General features: G+C 38.5%; 1 protein-coding gene across 1 annotated transcript in view; it reads left to right on the forward strand.

Annotated features, from left to right (window-relative positions):
• Positions 1 to 21,395, forward strand: part of CPSF3 (cleavage and polyadenylation specific factor 3, 73kDa) — a 64,844-nt gene that overhangs the window by 17,808 nt on the left and 25,641 nt on the right. Inside the window, exons 6-11 of the mRNA XM_006863983.1 lie at positions 494 to 583; positions 1,879 to 2,029; positions 3,179 to 3,354; positions 10,260 to 10,418; positions 11,410 to 11,556; positions 11,858 to 12,010. Coding sequence (XP_006864045.1) covers positions 494 to 583; positions 1,879 to 2,029; positions 3,179 to 3,354; positions 10,260 to 10,418; positions 11,410 to 11,556; positions 11,858 to 12,010 — 876 coding nt within the window. The remainder of the gene's footprint in view (positions 1 to 493; positions 584 to 1,878; positions 2,030 to 3,178; positions 3,355 to 10,259; positions 10,419 to 11,409; positions 11,557 to 11,857; positions 12,011 to 21,395) is intronic.

Consider the following 21,395-nt stretch of genomic DNA (forward strand, 5'->3'; position numbering starts at 1 on the left):
CAGCTGTGAGCCTTCCAACCTTCTAAGTATTCCTTTATATGTGGTTCAGAGCTCAGGGACCAGCCCCAGAACCTGCTTGGTCGGGTATTCTGTGTTGTTGTTGGCGGAGCTCTCTGCTATACGTCCACCCGATCTGCCATCTTGTTTGTTCCCATCCCCGAATTCTTAAATAGATTTCTTTCCTTGTTATATGTCCCTTTCCTGTAAGAAATTCACAACACTTCTCTTTTACTTATACTCATGTATAGATGATCTTTGAGGTTGATTCTAGGAACATATTATCCCTATTAGTTAATTGAATAATTAATGGTTTAGTAACTTAACTAAGTTATAAATCTCTAATTATATATGAGCATAATATCTAGATTTCATCAGTTGTAGGCAATTATTTTTTTCTGTTAAGCTTCACTCTCAGATGTTATGAGCTTAATATTTTCACTAGGAAAGGGCCATGTTCCAAAAGCTTAACTTACTGGCTTTTTCTTTTTCACAGCTTTTGTACACAGGTGATTTCTCAAGACAAGAAGACAGACATTTAATGGCAGCTGAGATTCCTAATATTAAACCTGATATTCTTATCATTGTAAGTATTAGTGTACTAATCAGTATATTGTAAATAAATTTTTTTCTACTGGAAAAAATTTGTGATTTCATATTCATGTTTTATTGGATATAAATGTAAGTGATTTTTTAATATAAAATGTATTTTAACGTTTATCTATGTGCTGCAGGCCCACTATCTTGCTGTTAAATGCTAGGCCATTTTTGGGCAGGTCATTTTATGCTGGGTGTTCTTCCTTGTCCCCTAAATATTTTTGTTTAGGTGCAGTACCTTGAACTCATAGAAGGACATCTTAAGGATTATATACAAATGATGTGGCCCTACTGTCTTTGCCATAGTAACTATCTTTGTCTCTTAGCACATGTTAACTTGTCATACTGTTTTTCATGTTTGTGTCCTACCCACCTCTAAATTTTGAGTCCTAAGAGAATAAAAAAAATAACTGTGTACAGAAACTCTTCGGCAGGGCCTGGGGTGGGGATAGTGAGTTAATGGATACAAACAAGTATTGGTAACAGTGGGGTCAGGAATTGGGAGAGAAGTCTTTTGAGCCTGTGATATATATAGGAACATCAAGTATATTTAGTTCAAGATAAAATAGTTGCCTGCTTTTTCCCCACCACAGCATTCTCCAGCTGCCCAAGTAGGAGTGACCAGTATATACTGCAGCCTGTAACAAATATATGATTGGATTACTTTGCCTTGCTTAGCCAGTAAATTAACTGGACCTGATGTACGGGAAGGGAAGATACATATATTTTTTTAAATTCTCAGAAGAAAGTTGCTTATCTGATACTTTAGAGTAGTGCTTCTCAAGCTTTTACATACCTGTGAATCAGCTGATGATAGTGTGAGATTCTGGTTCAGTAAATTCCCAGAAGGGGCCAATACTGCTGGTTGGTGGCCCACATAGAACAAGAAAGACTTCAGGAGATATTAAACAGAAATATAAGAAACAGTGTTTCTAGATTGTAGACTTTGATTTATCGGAATTGTGAAAAATATTTTATTCCTCCACAGAAATCAAAATGGCTTAAAAGAGACATAGCAAAACTATCTTGAGGCAGAAATATGTCAAGATACATTTTGAACAATTTTCTGATTTCAATATTCTGAAAGGTTTTTTTTATTACTTATCCAGGTCTGAATTCTAAAATTCTTCTTTGTTCATTATTCCAATGACTTTATATAGCAATATGTGTTCTAGTAAGTGGCATGTTAATGAAGAAAAGAATCTCTTTATGTCATCATTGATGTTTAACTTTGAAATTCTTTGGGGATCTGTGGTCTTTTTGTCACACGTACCTGTTATTTAGGAATCCACTTATGGGACCCATATTCATGAGAAACGTGAAGAACGAGAAGCAAGATTCTGTAACACTGTCCATGATATTGTAAATCGAGGGGGCAGAGGTCTCATTCCTGTCTTTGCTCTTGGAAGGGCTCAGGAGCTGCTCTTGATTTTAGGTATGCCTTTTCCTTTTCATTTGGTAGATTATCAAAATCCCAAACTCTGTTAGATCAGTATAATACATGGTCTTGAATAAATCATTCAACATCTAGAGTTCAGTTTTTATTTTTGTTTTAAAACAGAGTTTTAGTAAAAAGCCCAAGTAAAAAAGCCCAAGGCAACAGCCAGAGGCTCTCATGCACTACTACTAGGAAGGTAAATTAGTATACGTATTTAGTCACCAATTTATTAGTTAGCGTCAGAAGCCTTAAAAATATGCAAGTGATATGACCCAGTAGTTCCAATCTGGAAAATAGCTGGGATGCACAAAAAATTTTATTAGTGAGGACGTTCATCAGTTTAGTATTTTAAAAAAATATATCAGTTCAACACAGTTCACACTGTAGGAAAAAAATCATGTTATAGTAATTATATATTTTTGCATTAAAAGGAGTGGCTGGTGAGCTTGAACTGCCAGCCATTCCTCAGTTTAGACTCTAAGTTGGAAACGACTCTACAGTACTTAACAAAAGCAATTTGGTTAGTACTGGTGTGGTGCTATAGAGTAAGCACTGGTCTGCAAGGACAGTTTGAACTACAAGGTTGATGATTCAAACTCACCAGCCACTCCTTAGAAACCCTAGAGAGGGTCGCTATTAGTCGGAACCAACTCGATGGCACTTTAACAACATTTGGTTAGACATTATTATTTAAAACCATAACAGAATTTAGTGTTTACCAGGAAAAATAATTGTTAAAGTGCTGTCAAGTCGTTTCCAACTCATTACGACTTTGTATAGGGTTTCTAGGGAGTGGCTGGTGAGCTTGAACCTCTGGCTTTGTGGTTCAAAGTGACCTTGTGGTCCAGCACATTAACCCACACACTATACCATGATTCCTGAATAGTCTATTATTCACTCTAAAAATTGTTTACCAAATCAAATCTCTCCATTTTAGAAATAAGTTTTTTTAGTTTTGTAGCTTAACTGTAACTTTAATAAGGACAGGCTAATTTTTCTTACACTCTTTAAACTATAATTATCTGCTTTAATCTATTTTATTATAAACTATTTTAGAAAAATAATTAGGATTGATTTCATTGGTTATTTGCAATACTTACTGCATGTAATAAAGTACTGTTTGTATTTTGTTAAATCTCTCCCTAGATGAATACTGGCAGAATCACCCAGAACTTCATGACATTCCAATATATTATGCATCATCTTTGGCTAAGAAGTGTATGGCTGTGTACCAGACATACGTAAATGCCATGAATGACAAAATTCGCAAACAGATCAACATCAATAATCCCTTTGTTTTCAAACACATTAGTAATCTCAAGGTGAGTGCTTGTGGAAGAAAGATGTGTAAAACACAAATAGGTCATTAGTTGTTGGAGGTCATCTGTAGTTGACTCTGTAGCTGAATCCCTCTTGTTAAATTCTTACCGTTTCTCTACCCAGTCAACTCAGAGCAACCCTTTCGGGCAGAGTAGAGCAATTCCGTAGGGTTTCCAAGACTGAAATCTTTACAGAAGCAGACTGCCACATTTTCTCCAGCAGAGCAACTGGTGGGTTCCAACCACTGTCCTTTCAGTTAGCAGCCAAGTCCTTAACCACTGCTAGGGTGGGGCTCAGAACTTTGGATTTTTAATAATAATATTTTTGCTGTCAGCCTTCAAATTGCAAAGCCTTGGTGTTAGAAATTCACAGTTTCGAGCCTCACATATCTACTGGCTCAGAATCTCCACTTTTACACAGGATTGTCCACATGATTGATGTGTGCATTAAAGTTTGAAAAGCACTGGTCTGAAATCTAAGGAGCCCTGGTGACACTATGGATAAGCACTCGACTGCTAACCACTAGGTGCATGGTTCAAACCTACCAGTGGCTCTGTGGGAAAAAGATGAGACTATCTACTCCCATAAAGAATTACCATCTCAGAAACCCTATACAGGGTTGGTATGTCAGAATTGACTCAGTGCCAGTAGGACTGGTTTGATTGGTTGGTCTGAACTCTAGAGCAGTGGTTGTCAAACTCTGCCACACCATGAAACCACTTGGGGAGTTTTAAAAAATCCTGGTTATGGGGATAAACCCCATACCAACTAAATCAAAATCCCTTGTGGGTAGGGTTGATTATCAGGATAGTTACAGAAATTCAGGTGGCGAATCCTCAATAGGGAAGGGTAGCAACAAAAACTATCTTACGTAGCAGATAGAGAGAAGGGAAAGAAATCTCCAGTGGCTACCAGAAGCTTGGCTATGGTGACCATTAATGTACAAAAAGTTTAAGTCATAGATTATCTGTGTATTTTTATCTGAAGTCTTCCTCTGTATGTCTACTGTGATCTTTTATTAGGAAATTACTCTAATAGATAGCTAATAATAGGAGCGCTGGTGTGGTGCTGTAGGATAAGCTAAGAAACCCTATACAGGTCACTATGAGTCAGAACCTACTCAACGGTACTTAAAAACAACAACAATATGATGGGACTTAAGAAAATTTATGGAAAAATAGAATAAAAAAATAATGGAATTCTTCTAAGAATTGTTGATGTCCCCTCACTGGTAGCATGAGGCACTTGTTAGGTGGTGTTGAATCCACTTCAACTCAAAGTGAACCCATTCACAACAGAACGAAACATTGCTTGGGTCCTACATCATCCTCATGATTGTGATGTTTGAACCCATTGTTACAGGCACTGTGTCAGTACATCTCCTTGAGGGTCTTCCTCGTTATCGTTGACCTTCTAATTTCCCAAGCATGACATCTTTTTCCAGGACTGATCCCTCTAGATAGCATGTCCAAGTTATGGGAGACAAAGTCTCGCAATCCCTGTTTCTAAGGAGCATTCTAGCCGTCCATCCTCCAAGACAAATTTGCTTTTTCTTCTGATAGCCCGTGATAATTTAAAAATTCTTAACCAACAACACAACTCAAAATGCATCAATTCTTTATGGCCTTCATTATTCATTGTCAAACTTTCACATGCACATGAGGCAGTTGAAAATACCATGGCTTGAGTCAAGTGCTCCTTAATCCTCAAACTGACATCTTTACTCTTTAACATTTTAAAGAACCTAAAGACCAATAATTTATTTATCCCAAGGGGGAGACAAACCATCCCCAAAAATCCTTCTAAGTCTTGCTGAAACTCAAATTTCAAGTTTATTCTTTTAAATAGTATCTATAAAGGATATATATATTTTTAAATTTTATTGTGAATTGAGTGGTTTACAGAGCAGATCATCAGATTTACACTTTGCTTCAGTATATGGTTGCCATCCCATCCATGTAACTATAGTTAAAGTATTTACCTCCAATCACTTTAACTATTGCATTCCTCCCTGTGTCTCCTGCTACCTTCATCTTTCCTCTGCTAACCAATCTCTAGTTGTATGCTGCCTGCCCCGTCACCCATGTTAACGTGTCAACCCTCTAGCTCATGAATAATTTTCCTTTCACCCCTCTACCCTGTAACCATCATAGATTGTTTCTTTTATCAAGAAAACCTTTTTTTAACTATTTACAACACTGGTCTCATATGGTGTTTGTCCTTTTGTGATTGACTAATTTTTCTCAGCATAATATCCTCTGGGTTCAACAATGTTGAAGTGTTTCACAGAGTCAACATTTTGTAGTATTTCATTATGTGTATGTACCAAAGTTTATTTAGCCATTCTTCTGTTGATGGGCAATTAGGCTGTCTCCATGTTTTTGATGTCTCTTGTAAACAGCATATTGAAGGATCCTGTTTTCAGATCCATTCTGCTTTTTGTCTTGTGACTGTAACATTGAATCCATTCACATTTAGTATAATTATCAGGAGCTCTGATAGCATAGTGGTTACAAATTGGGCTGCTAATCTCAAGGTCAGCAGGTCAAAACTACCGGCTGTTCCATGGAAGAAGATGAGGCTTTCTGCTCCCATAAAGATTTACATTCTCAGAAGCTCTATACAGGGTCAGTATGAATCGAAACTGACTCCATGGCACAACACTACCACAATTATCAATAGGTATGAATTGATTGCTGTCATTTTTTTGTGTGGTTTTTGTGGTGCTGCTGGATTCTTTGTTCCACATAATTTTCTGTGCTGAGTTCATTTTGTTTGTGGGTTTTCTTTTGATTTTCATTTTTGTTGTGTTGATGTTTACTAAGTTTTTCTGGTTTTCCTCTTTTTTTATTCAGATGTACAGGCATATTATTTGTCTTTGAGATTACCCTGTAATTTATTAATGTTTTCACTGTTTAAAGCAGTGTGTTTTAACTTGTAATCTGCTTGACTTTCTTGCCATTTGGAAGTTCTGTATCTACACTATTCCCTCTTTTTGCTTTGTAATTGACTTCATTATACTTTGATATCTCCAGTTTCCTATTTTTTAGTCTTGTTGTTGTTGTGACGTACCGTCTAATCGGTTCCGACCCATAATGACCCTGTATAGGGTTTCCGAGGAGCATCTGGTGAGCTTGAACCGCCGACCTTGCTGTTCAAACGGTTTTGCAGTCTGGCGCATTAACCCACAACGCCACACCAGGACTCCTTTCAGTCTTGTAGGTTTGTGTTATTTTGTTGTTTAGTGTCAGCAAGTTGGTTCTGACTTAGTGACCCTGTTTTGGGTTTCTCAGGAGCAGCTGGTGTATTTGAACTGCTGACCTTTGCAATTCAAACCAATCTTGCTGTCCAATGCTTATCCTACAGCACCACAGTAGAAAGTACTTCTATATGTGGATTGATTTCTGGTTGGTATTATTATGTTTAGTAATCTCAAGTTGTCTGCTGCTGTTGATTCTCAGTCCAGAGAACGTCCTTTAGCATTTTTTGTAAGTTGGTCTGAATATTACAAATTCCTTTTATTTCTGTTTATCAGGAAATGCCTTAATTTTGCCATCATATTTGAGTGACAGCTTTGCTGGGTATATGATTCTTGGTTAGCAGTCTTTTTCAGTGTTTTGTATATGTCATGCCATTGCGATCTTGCCTGCATGGTTTCTGCTGAGAAATCAGAGGTTAGTCCTATTTGTTTCTCCTTTGTAGGCAACTTTTCGTTTTTCCCGACCTGCTCTCAGGATTCTTTCCTTGTCTTTGATTTTAAAAACTTTTCAATTATGATATATCTTAGTGATTTTCATTTGGGATCATCCTGTTTATGGTTTGTTTAGCTTACTGTATTGTATCTATTTTCTCATATTTCATGATGTTAGGAAAGTTTTCTTCTAATGACCCTTCAACAATTTTCTCTGGCCAGCCGTTCACCAGTCTCCCTCTCTCACTGTCCCTGTTTGGCCTCTCCTCCCAGCAAGTACCCCACCTACCTCTCTAACCTTTATTCTGAAGTTCAAGGTGCCAGAATTTTCATCTGTGTCTGTTTTATTTGGTCTTTCGTATCTTTGTTGTAGCAGATCCATGCAGTGAGTCTAGTTAGTCTGCCATGTTGCCAGAAGTGATTGCAATGATATTGTCTGTAATTATGTAAACATTCATTAAAATTTATTTATTTTTGTTTTTAAATTTAACGCCTTTTGAGCAGCAGTAGTGTAGTGGTTACGAACCAGGCTGCTAGTCTCAAGGTCAGCAGTTCAAAACTACCAGCTGTTCCATGGGAGAAAGATGAGGCGTTCTGTTCCTATAAAGATTTGTAGCCTCAGAAACCCTGTACAGGGTCACTATGAGTCGGAATCGACTGGACTGGATAGCACTTAACAACAACAACTATAAGTCAAGAAAAAGGCTTTTAATTTTTCTTAATTATTTTTCCCCCTTTCTGTCTGGCTCAAGGACACTTCTCTCAAGTATTGACTAATCTGTTGGCACTTTAACTACCAATACAAGGTTTTGAAGGTCATTTAAAATGAACTGGTTTTTATTACTTTCAGTTTTGTCTTAAGAATAAAAAAAGAAATGTTTTGTTTTGTTATGCTTGAACTCCTTTACTATACTGCAGGGTAGTCTTGGCAAGGCACACAAGTAAGACCTCAGGACATTCATTTTGTATTAGAATCAGCAACTGTAATGTTGATCTAAATGTTAGAATCTAACTCTGTAAATTTCAGTCCTGGTGTGGCTCTATGGGTTTAATGCGCTGGACTTGTCAGTTTGGTCCACAAGGTTGGCAGTTTAAGCTCACTAGCTGCTCCTTGGAAACCCTATGCTGGGTCGCTATGGTTGGGAATCGACTAGATGGCACTTAACAACAACCCCTAAAAAGAGTGGTCTTGGGGAGGAGACTTTACCACCGCCTTGCACTCGAGATCCCCACAGCCTGGGTCTGAAGTCAGTTTTGGTGAGCAGTACCTTAGCAGGCTCTCAGTTTTCAGACAGAGACTATAAGCATTCCCCATCTGTTTCCTTAAAAAAAAGAGAAGAAATCCATGGGTGTATGTACCAGGTATGTTATCATGTTCAACTATCATTTGTGTACTTTATTGTAAGGTAAGGGCATTGTTATATGACATATTTATATTTTGTTTATGTATATTGTTGTTGTTAAGTGCTGTTGAGTTGCTTCCAACTCGTAGCAACCCTGTAAAGCTTTCAAAGATGTGGTTCATAGATTTGAATCACTGACCTCATGGTTAGCAGTCCAGTGCCTACCCTACAGTGCCATACCAAGACTTTGTAGTGCATACAGATTTGAATTATTTTAAGGCCAAATGAAAGTGCCATGGGCTGCCATAAGAACCAATAGATCCATTTTGGAAGAAGTACAGCCAGAGTGCTCCTTGGAGGCCAAGATGGCCAAACTTCATCTCTCATACTTCGGACATATTGTCAGGAGGGACCAGTCGCTGGAGAAGGATATCATGTTTGGTATGGTGGAGGGTCAGAGAAAAAGAGGAAGACCCCCAATGAGATGGATTGGCCAAGTGACAACACCGATGGACTCAAGCATGGCAGCAATAGTGAGATTGGCCCAGGATCGGGCATTGTTTCAGTCTTGTGCTGTGCATAAGGTCGCTATGAGTCGGTACCGACTCGATGGCACCTAACAACAACAAGGCCATTTAAATTGAAATCATGGAAATTGCTTGTTGTTATGTGCCTTGAGTCAGTTTTAACTCGGTTGTTGTTGTTATGAAGTGCCTTTGAGTTGGTTCCAACCCATAGTGACTCTGTATAGGGTTTCTAAGGAGCAGCTGGTGAATTTGAACTGCCAACCTTGCAGTTCAAACAGCTTTGCAGTCTGGCACATTAACCCATAGCACAACACCACAGCGACCCAATATAACGTTTCCAAGGAGCGACTGGTAAGCTCAAACCACTGAACTTGCAGTTCAAACTGACCTTGAAGTCCACCTCATTAACGAGCAGCGTCACACCCGGACTCCATGAAAATTGCTTAGGAATACATTTATGGTTTCTTAATTTACAGATTTCATTGTTAAATTTTCTTGTCACAAAGTGTTAAAGTTATTGACAACATACTTTATCTTCAAGGTTAGAACAACTTTACAACAACCTATGTTGTTGTTCGATGCCACTGAGTCGATTTGGATTCACAATGACCCTGTATAGTTTCGAGGAGTGATTAGTGAATTTGAACTGCCAGTCTTGCAGTTCAAACCAACCTTGTGGTCCAGTGCTTATCTTACAGCACCACACCAGTACTCTCAAACAACCTGTAGTTAATGATTAAAAAATTATTATGTAAGTATAGGAAGATGCTTCAAAAAACTCATGGAAAAATTCCATTACTTTTTTTTTTTTTTAATTCCATTATTTTTTAATTCTATTTTTCCATGAACTTTTTGAAGCCCCCTTATATATGTTCTGTTTCTGACTTTGTTGTGGCATATAAGACACTGGTGTAAAATCATTATAAAACTTCATAGCAATGCTGCTGTTGTTAAGTGCCATTGAGTTGGTTCCGACTCATAGCAACCCTGTATAGGGTTTCCGAGGAGTGGCTGGTGAGTTTAAACCACCATCCTGGTGGTTCAAATTGATTTTGCAATCCAGCGCATTAACCCACAGCACCACACCAGGACTGTATAGCAATGTAATAGTGATTTATACATATATGGTTTAAGAACATTCCAGAATCAAATGTGGTTAGAGAACATATAGAAGGCATGCAAAACAATTTTCCTATCATTCTTACCTAAGTTGTTTAGGAATTATCAAGACTCTTTCATTAATGTGATAAATCCTTTTACCCTAGTTTTTTATTTTAATATTCTTAAAAAAAAAAATGCTTTCTCTGTCTTGAACGTGCTTTTCACAATTCTTGTTTCTTTTTCAGAGCATGGATCATTTTGATGACATTGGTCCCAGTGTTGTCATGGCTTCCCCAGGTATGATGCAGAGTGGCTTATCCAGAGAGCTATTTGAAAGCTGGTGTACTGATAAAAGGAACGGTGTCATTATAGCAGGATACTGTGTAGAAGGGACACTTGCCAAGGTCAGTTATAATCTTAGGCTTTTGTGTTATTCTTAATCAGAATTGCAGAGGTGATAGTATCCTCACAGCATTTTGCATTGAAGTAATTCTTTAAATAATGCAAGTTTTGATTTTTAAAAAGAGATCGCTAGAGATGTCCAAAAAGGTTGAGGACTTAAAAGCAAACTAGGAATGGCATTGCAAGATCCCCAAGTGATTGGCATGCACATTAAAGTTAGAGAAGCATTCATCTGGTTGCAAGTAAAAAAATAGAGAGGAAACTGTTTGAGACAAGCACATGAATGCCTTCATCTGATGAAGAAGAGGTTTTTTAATAAGTATCCTTGATAAAAAGTTGTGTAATATATTTTTTGGTTAACTGCTTACCTTCCTACTGCTTGTTATAAAAAGGCTGATGTTAAATCTTAAGGGTTGTAGATGTTGTAGAAAATATATGAAAAAGTTTAAGACATCATCTGAACATTCAAGCATCATGTCCACAAACCTCCTCTTATTGATGATAACTTCGTTTTATTTTATTTAATAGAAGTATCTTTCATATTAGAGCTCTGTGTGGTGCTGTGGGTGACTACAAGCGCACCAGCCGCTCCTCAGAAACCCTCTACAGAGTTACTGTGAGTCAGAACTGACTCGGCGGCACTTAACAATAACAGCAATCTTTATATAGATTCTCATATCTAGCAAGATACCTTAAAGCAGGAGAGTAGTTAGCAATACAGGTTTGCTTTTCTAATCATAAGAGTAATAATTTTCATTGCATCCTTCCACATACATTGGATTTTAGTTAATCTTCGCACTTTAAGTGTTTACTAAACCAACAAAAAAAGAGTTTTTGACGTTTATGGAATTAATAGTATAGAATGAATTTTGTGTGGAAGTCCTAACTTAATTAAATATTAAAGTTTATGAATGCATGAAAAGTATAAAATGTACCTTTTCTAAGTATATAGATTTTTTGTTAATTTTTTTATTTTTCATTGTTTTTTAATAGCATATCATGTCTGAACCTGAAGAAATCACTACCATGTCTGGACAGAAGTTGCCACTGAAAATGTCTGTTGATTACATTTCTTTCTCTGCTCACACAGATTATCAGCAAACCAGTGAATTTATTCGTGCTTTGAAACCTCCTCATGTGGTTAGTCTATGAATCCTATTTATAATCTTTTTTGAAAGATCGTAGCCAGGAAATTTTACAGCAGCCATTCCACAAATCAAACACTGCCTTCTATTAATGTAGAACTTTGTAAGCAAAGCACTGTCACTTATACTTGGATTTGACCTGTATGCCAGCTCCCCTTTTGAGTTAGACATTTCCTCCCCTCTTTATCACATCTGCTAACTCAATCCCAGTGTTCTTTTCACTGTATTTTGCTGTCTCTCCATTAATCTAAACTAAGGGTATTTTCCTTTACTTTTTAAAAAATTATCCTGTGTAGATTTTAGTCCATGGAGAACAGAACGAGATGGCCAGATTGAAAGCAGCTCTTATTCGAGAATATGAAGATAATGATGAAGTCCACATAGAAGTTCATAATCCTCGGAATACAGAAGCAGTGACCTTAAACTTCAGAGGAGAAAAACTAGCCAAGGTGCGAAAAAAAAATTGTATTTGTTGACCTTACCCACATCTTTTCTTCATGGAAAAGTGTAGTATATGATGTTGTTACCTACCATTGAGTTGACCCCTAGGTGTTACATAGTATATAGCTGCTTCATAAGGTTTTCTTGTCAGATCACCAGACCTTTCCTTATGCAGAACTGCTAGGTGGGTTCAGACCTCCATCCTTTCTGTTAGTACTTGGTTTCCAACCTTTCAGTTAACTGCCAGTCTAACTACCTGTGGTACTCAGTCTCCTTTGGAAGTGTGTACATCTTAAGAAAACAGACCTCTTTCAATCAAATTGAGAAAATATATTTAATGACTTCTCTCTTGTGTATTACTCTAAGAGAATTTTATTTTTACACTTCTTAGATTTCTTCAGATTATGCTTAGTTCATTTCTTCATATGGAAAAATTTTCAAATAGGTTAGAATTTAATGCTTTTGAATCTAATCTCTTCAATCCACATCCCCATTTATCTCGCCTTTCAATAACTGAGGATGAACAAATATTCCGTACTGTTTTTTACTATATCCAGGCTTTTGGGACGTTATTTTAAAATGATACTGAGGTTTTTGATGAAAATTCACACAAGTTAGGCTGCCATTCGACAGTTTCCACACAAATTGATCAACGACATCACATTTCTCACAATGTGTCAATGTTCTCTTTAACTGGGCTTTGTTTATTCCATTTCTAGTACTCTAGTTTCCCTGCTCTGTTCTCTTCTTTGCCTTAGATTACGTATTGACCAGTGAATATTTTACAAAATATCTGTTCTGCCCTTCTTATAAAAGTTATTTTTAGATGCCATTGAGTCAGTACCAACTCATAGCGACTCTGTGCACAACAGAACAAAACACTGCCCAATCCTGTGCCAACCGTACAATCGTTGCTTCACTTGCTGCTGCCTCTGTGCCAGTCCATTTCATTGGGGGTTTTCCTCTTTTACTCCGATCCTCCACTTTACCAAGTATGATGCCCTTCTCTAAGGACTGGTCCCTCCTGATAATGTGTCCTAAGTATGAGCGATGAAGTTTGGCCATTCCTGGTTTCCTAGGAGCATTCTGGCAGTACTTCTTCCAACACAGATTTCTTCTTCTGGCAGTTCATGGTACTTTTAATGTTCACCTCCAATACTGTAATCTAAAGGCACCAATTCTTCTATGGTCTTCTATTCACCTTTCACATGCATATAAGGTTATTGAAAATACTTTAAATAGGTCTTCTGCAGCAAATTTGCTTAATGCATTATGTCATTTTTTTTCCTTGACTGCTGCTTCCATGAGTGTTGATGGGTGATCCGAACAAAATGAAGTCTTTCATAACTTGAATCTTTTCTCCATTTATCTTGATGTTATTTATTGTCCAGTGGTGAAGATTTTTTGTGTTTTCTCTACATTGAGGTGCATACCATACCGAAGGCTGTGGTGTTTGATATTCATCAGTAAGAATTTTAAGTCCTCTTCCCTTTTAGCAAGCAAAGTTGTATTACCTGAATATCACAGGTTGTTAGTCTTCCTCCAATCCTGATGCCACGTTCTTTATGTAATCCAGTTTCTCAGATTATGTGCTCAGCATACAGATTGTGAAAGAGTGAAAGAGTACAACCCTGGCGCACACCTTTTTAAATTACTCAGTGTTCCTCATTAGCACAATTAAGTATTCCAGAATACTCGTTCTCTGCAATATTGTCCATAGCTTGTCACGCTCTACACAATCTGGAACCAACGCAACAGTACTTAACCAACAGTAACCTGAAAGAAGAGTAGGGGAAGGTCTCCACTTAAACTCCCTGGACTCATACTTGACTTCTGTAATCCCTGATGTCTACAAGTCTTAACCCTCTTTGGTTTCATTTTCCAAAGAAATACCTGTGGTCTCTTGAGTTTTCTACTACACAAAAGCCTTTGTATATTCAACAAAGCACAGGTAAACACCTTTCTGGTATTCTCTGCTTTCAGCCAAGATCCATCTGACATCAGCAATGATATCTCTCATTCCACGTCCTTGTCTGAATCCGGCTTGAATGGCAGTTCTTTGTCAATTTACTGTTGCAGCTGTTTTTGTATTATCTTTTGAGTTTCCTAGGAATGTTATTTTCTTTAACATCTCTACATTGAAGAGCAAGGAGCTCTGGTAGCTTAGTGGTTACGAATCAGGCTGCTAACCTCATAGCAGTTCGAAACTACTAGCTGTTCTGTGGGAGAAAGATGAGGCTTTCTGCTGTAAAGATTTACAGCCTCAGAAACCCTGTACAGGGTCGCTATGAGTCAGAACCGACTCCACAGCACATAACAACATTGAAGAGCAAGTTTCAGAATCTCTTCTGACATCCAATTTGGTTTTTTCCTTCTTTCCTGTCTTCTTAATGACCTTTTGCTTTTTTACTATAGAGTGTTCTGATGTCCTCCCACAACTGTTCTGGTCTTCTGTATTTAGTGTCTAATGCATCAAATCTCTTCTTGAAATGATCTCTTAATTCAGGTGGGATATGTTTAAGGTCCTGCTTTGGCTCTACGGGCTTGTTTTAATTTTCTTCAACTTTAGACTGAACTTAACTAACATATGAATAATTGATGGTCTGTACCACAGTCTGTCCATTCCCTTGTTTGCCTGATGATATGGAACTTTTCCATAGTCTCTTGCCACAGATGGCAGTAAATTTGATTTCTTTGTATGCCATCTGGTGAGGTCCATGTAAATAGTCATCTTTTGTTGTTGTTGTTGTTATGTGCTGTCGAGTCGGTACCGACTCATAGCGACCCTGCACAGGGTTTCCGAGGCTGTTAATCTTTACGGGAGCAGAACGCCTCATCTTTCTCCCTCGGAGCAGCTGGTAGTTTCGAACTGCTGACCTTGCAGTTCACAGCCCGATTCGTAACCACTATGCTACCAGAGACATTTGCAATAAAGTAGTCATTGGTCTTGTAAAATTCTATCAGTGATCTCCAGCATTGTTTCTATCACCAAGGCCATATTTTTCAATTATTGATCCTTCCTCTTTGTTTCCAATATTTGCATTCCAATTACTAGTAATTATCAATAATCTTGATTGCATGTTTCATCAATTTGAGACTGAAAAAGTTGGTGGTGGTTGTTATGTGCCGTGGAGTCGGTTCTGACTCATAGCAACCCTGTACAGGGTTTCTGAGGCTGTAAATCTTTACAGGAGCAGAAAGCCTCATCTTTCTCCCGTGGAACAGCTGGTAGTTTCCAACTGCTGACCCTTAGGTTAGCAGCCCAATTCAAAGAAGTTGGTAGAATTCTTCAGTTTCGTCATCACCGTTTTAGTTGTTGGTACGTAAATTTGAATAATAGTTGTATTAACTGGTCTTCCGTGTAAGTGTATGGGTATTATCCTATCATAGACAGCTTCAAGACAAATCTTGATAGGTTTTATTTTTGATGATGATTGCAATACCTTTCCTCTTTTATCTATCATTCCCAGGATAGTAAATCATGTGATTGTCAGATTCAAAATGAGCAACCTTATTACAGTTTTTTAGTGCATAATAAGCCAGACATGATAAAGCTAAGTGAACATATTTTCTCCCAGTTAAATTTGAAAAGGAAAACCAAGTTAATTAAGCCAACATTATGAGGTTTTTATTACAGAAGTAAAGCAAATTCTATTTTTACTCCTTGTATAACTACATTGAACAAAACTTTACAGGAACCAATTTAATGGAAATGGTCTTAGGGAAAATGAATTCTGTTAAGAGTCTAGAACTGTATTTCTTTGAACTCTGGTGGTTGATATGTTAGGGGAGAAACGAAAAATGTTTTGCATTTATGTTGTTGTCGTCAAATTGACTCCGACTCATAGCGAACCCATATAGGGTTTCCAAGGAGTGAACAGCTGGTAGATTTGAGCCACCAATCTTAGGGTTCAAACCAACTTTGCAATCCAGTGCATTTTCCTACAGTTTCAAAGAGTTTGTGAGAAAATCCCATTATTCTATAATTATGTTTTTCCAGAGACTTTTCGAAGTCCCCTAGTCCTGGTATGGAGTCCTGGTGAGGTGCTGTGGGTTAATGTGCCGAACTACAAAAATCGATTTGAACCACAAGCTTGGTGGCTTAAGCTCGCCAGCTGCTCCTTGGAAACCGTATACAGGGTCACTATGGGTCGGAACCAACTTGACGACACTTAACAACAACAGCAACAGTCCTGGTGTGGTGCTGTAGGATAAGCACTCAACCATAAGGTCTGAACCAAAAGGTTGGCAGTTCAAACTTACCATCCACTCCTAGGGAACCCTATGCAGGGTCACTGTGAGTCAGGACTGACTCATGGCAGTTCACAACAAGTGTACAATTAAGGAGGAGCTTAGTTATTCAGAAGTGAATGGCTTTGCAGCAGGACATTTCAGAGCTTTCATTAAGCTACAATGCATTATAAAAGAAATATGTTTCTGCTGTGAAGTTCTGTTGTATCAGTTCTTACTCATAGTGACCCTGTATAGGGTTTCCATAGAGCAGCTGGTGGGTTTGAACAGCCAACCTTGTGGTTCACATTCTAGTGCCGATCCTAAAGTGTCATACCAGGAGTATATAAAAGAAATAATAGGAGTCCTGATGTGGCACTGTAGGATAAGCACTGAACCACAAGGTCAGTTTAAACTGCAAGGATGGCAGTTCAAACTCACTATCCACTCCTTGGAAACCCTAAACTGGGTCACTATGAGTCAGAACAGACTGGATGACACTTATCAAGTACATCTTAAATGTCTTTTACTGTAGAACTAAGGAAACAATTTAGGAAATAACAGTTTAGAAATAAATATCATTTTCATAATATTTAGTCTTGTATAGACAGAAATATCAATTCTTACCGGAGTGTTCTCGTCATCAGCTGTCATTTTAATTATTTAATGTCATTAGCTCAAGGAGCCCTGGTAGTGTAATGGATTACAAACTGGACTGCTAGCCTCAGGGTCAGCAGTTTGAATCTACCAGTTGCTTTGTGGGAGAAAGATAAGGCTTTCTGCTCCCATAAAGATTTACAGCCTCAGAAACCTTTAATACACAGTCCCTATGAGATGGAACGTACTTGACAACACACATCCCCCACCAGTGCTGAGGAGTGCAGTGGTTCTGTAGGATAAGCACTGGACTACAAACCATACATAGGTCTGTGGTTTGAGCCTACCAACCACTCTGTGCGAGAACGATGAGACTTTTTATTCACACAACAGTTTATAGCCTCAGAAGTCCTACACAAGGTCACTTGAGTCAGGACTGACTTATTGGTATTTAACGATACCAGTGTCATCAGCTCTAGATAACTTTTTCCTCAAGTTTGTAACTTTACTTAAGGAGAAATCATATTTATGACGATGTTCTCACTATTTTAAAGAGAAACTGAGAAGTAGGTAAAGGAACTTATATGCACAAAGAGCTATTAAAAATCCTCTGCACTTTCTAGAAATGTAAGGCCAAGCAATTTTATATGTGGTAATAAATCACCATGTTGGGAATAGGAACACACTTAAGTAAGGAGAGAAACTGCAGCAGAAGGTGAAGCAGAAGAAGAATCACTAATACTCTCTGGGAAGTCCTGGTGGCACAGTGGTTAAGTGCTCAGCTGCTCACCAAAAGGTTGGTGGTTCCAACCCACAAGCCACTTTTTTATTTTTAAGCTTTTATCGTGAATTGAGTGATAGTTTACATGGGACAACATTGGTTTTACACTGATCTTATCGTATTTCATTTCATTGCAATGATTGCTATCCCATCCATACATCATCATTCAACAGTATTTGCTTCTATTCCCTGTGTTTTGTTTTGATGTACACAGAAAACACTCAGGAAAATATAATTATTTAAACCACCAAAGGGCACATTTTGCAAGCCTGCCTCCTGGCCACCAGCACACAGCCTTTCTCTTTCCATGAGTCTGGAGTCCTCAGCTGCTCTGTGTCTCCATGTCATCATCTGTGCCTCCATCTCTGGTGTGGCTTTTCCTTTGGATAGAGTCCCACATTCTGCTTGTGCTCTTTTCCCTTATTGGTCCTAGGGTCCTCTGTTCCTGGACTGTAAGATTAACTACTCCCCTGTTTTTGTTATAAAGTTTCTTCTGCCTTTACAATTGTGACAGTTGCAATTAGTCATGATAACAATTATTCACTATTGAATCATAAGAATCTTATCCCCATCTCCTTTCACCAGACCCATCTAGACAAGATGAAAACTATTCATTGGGGATTTTACCTCCCCCAACATACTGTGAAACAAAACTCCCTCTTGAAAGCTTGTAAGCCAGTTACTTTGTGCCTTTATACCCCCGCCCCCATCCCTCATTTTAGGTAGCCAATACCTAAGTCGCCCGTCCCTATCAACCCTGTATACCGAGGAGATAAATTTGATCCTTGATGTGAAGACAGACTCCATCCCTCTCAGTTGGTATTTTGCGATGCTACATTCATAAGTATAGGTCAAGTTCATCAAATTGTAGCAATTTACACTTGCTTCCTTTACTGAATTTCTTTGTTACTCTAGTCGAGTAATAATAAAGAAATATGGTCATCAAGCCATCAAAGCTAGCTCAAACGGGTGCTATCAGCATATCAGCAGGTTGGACATTCTTGTGCATCTCCCCCCGCTGGACGCTTCACTCTCAGCTCTAGCCCTTTGTGGCTAGGTCGGTGTCCATGGCCTCAAGAGTTCCCTAGTCTCCGCAGTCTTCAGACCAACCAGTCCTCCTCCTCTCTCTCATCTCAAGGTCGACAGGAGTCTGTGGAACATAGTTGAACTCAGCCCATATCTTCATTACTGACTTTCCCCCACTTCCACTCACATGTAGACTAACGCAGTCGCCAACTAGTTTATATGCCTGCTTGTGTGTTCTTTTGAGTTTTAGTCTTGGAGGGGGGTTTGTCCTGAAAGGATTTGAGTACTTGCTTTGATCCACCAGCCACTGTTTGGGAGAAAGATCGACAGTCTTCTAAGATTTATAGCCTTGAAAACCCTATCAGGCAGTTCTCCTTTGTCCTGTAAAGGACACCATGAGTTGGAATCAACTCGACAGCAGTGGGTTTTCACTGCTTTCTGAGGTATTTTATTCTGTGGGCAATAAAATACCCACCTTATCAGCAGCTAGGGGCATCACAGCATTGGAAGCAGTCTCTTAGAAATAAACTTGCTTTCATAAAGTCAAGGAGCCCTGGTGGTACAATGGGTTAACTACAAGGTTGGCACTTTAGACCCACCAGCCATTCCATGGAAGAAAGATGAGGTGATCTGCACCTGTGGAGATTTACACTGTCAGAAACCATATGGAACAGTTCTACTCTGGCCTGTAGGGTCACTAGGAGTTGAAATTGACTTAATGACAATGGATTTGGTTTCAGAAAGTCACCAGTGTTTAAGAAAAAATTAGCCATAAGAAGTCATTTGAAATAATGCTTTTTCTTTCTCCATAAGAGCAAACATCAATTCTTAGCTTCCATTTGCCTTTATTTGATTAAAGGTAATTTCTTGTTGTTAAGTGTCTTCGAGTCAGTTTGACCCATAGTGACCCTGTATAATAGAGTTTCCAAGGAGCAGCTAGAGGGTTTGAGCCACCAACCTTGTAGCTCAAACTGATATTGTGGTCTAGCGTTTTATCTTACAGCGCCACACCAAGACTCCAAAGGTAAATAAGTAATATTTTCTTTATGTACCCTTATATTTGTAGTTGAGTTATATTTAAGAACATTTATATGGTTGGTTGGTTGGTTGATTTCTTTTTGAACTAACATTGTTATGTGCCGTGGAGTCATTTCTGACTCATAGCAACCCTGTATAGGGTTTCCGAGGCTGTAAATCTTTACGGGAGCAGAAAGCCTCATCTTTCTCTTGTGGAACAACTGGTAGGTTCAAACTGCTGACCTTGTGGTTTACAGCCCAATTCGTAACCACTACTATCGTTGTTGTTGTCAGGTGCCATCAAGTCGGCACCAACTAATAGCGACCCTATGTACAGCAGACCTAAACACTGCCTGATCCTGGCCCAACCTCACTACTGTTCCCATGCTTGAGTCCATCTTTTTCTCTGACCCTCCACCTTACCAAACATGATATTCTTCTCCAGTGACTGCTCCTTCCTGACAATATGTCCAAAGTATGAGAGACAGAGTTTGGCCATCTTGGCCTCCAAGGAGCACTCTGGCTGCATTTTTTCCAAAACAGATTTATTGGTTCTTTTGGCAGCCCATAACACTTTCAATATTCTCCTCCAACACCATGACTCAAAGGCATCAATTCTTCTATGGTCTTCCTTATTCATTGTCCAGCCTTTGCACACATATGAGATTATTGAAAATACCATGGGTCAGGTGCACCTTAATCCTCAAGCTGACATCTTTGCTTTTCAACACTTTAAAAAAGGTCTTGCGCAGCAGATTTGCCTAATGCAATACATCGTTTGATTTCTTGACTGCTACTTCCATGAGTGTTGAGAGTTGATCCAAAAAGGATGAAGTCCTTGACAACTTCAGTCTTTTCTCTGTTGTTTATTGGTCCAATGGTGAGGATTCTTGTTTTCTTTACATTGAAATGTAATTCATACCAAAGGCTGTGCTCTTTGATCTTCATCAGTAATTGTTTTAAGTCCTCTTCACTTTCAGCAAGGTTGTATCATTTGCATATAGCAGGTTGTTAATGAGTCTTCCCCCAATCCTGATGCCACGTTTTTCTTCATATAACCCAACTTCTCGTATTATTTGCTCAGCATACAGGTTGAATAAATATGGTGAAAGAATACAACCTTGTCGCACACCTTTCTTAATTTGAAACCATTCAATGTTCCCATGTTCTGTTTGAACAACTGCCTCTTGGTCCAGGTACAGATTCCTCATGAGCACAAGTAAGTGTTCTGGAATACTCATACTTCGCAATGTTTTCCATAGCTTGTCATGATCCACACAATCAAAAGCCTTTGAGTAGTCAATAAAGCACAGGTAAACATCTTTCTGATATTCTCCGCTTTCAGCCAAGATCCATTGGACATCAGAAATGATATCCCTCGTTCCATGGCTGCTTCTGAATCCGGCTTGAACCTCTGGAAATTCTGTCAATGTATGATTGTAGCCATTTCTGTATTACCTTTAGTAAAACTTTACTTGCATGGGATATCAAAGAGATTGTCTAATGATTTCCGCATTCCGTTAGGTCACCTCTCTTTGGAATGGGCACAAATACAGATCTTTTCCAATCAGTTGGACAGATATTGTCTTCCAAATTTCTTGGCAGAGATGAGTGAGTGCTTCCTGTGCCACCTCACTTTCTTGAAAGATTTCCATTTTTAGTCCATTCCTATTGCCTTGTTCTTTGCCAGTTACTTCAGTGCACCTTGGACTTCCTCCTTCAGTATCATTGGCTCTTGATCA

Source organism: Chrysochloris asiatica, unplaced genomic scaffold, assembly GCF_000296735.1.
Source record: "Chrysochloris asiatica unplaced genomic scaffold, ChrAsi1.0 scaffold00058, whole genome shotgun sequence".
In the NCBI taxonomy this organism is placed as follows: domain Eukaryota; kingdom Metazoa; phylum Chordata; class Mammalia; order Afrosoricida; family Chrysochloridae; genus Chrysochloris; species Chrysochloris asiatica.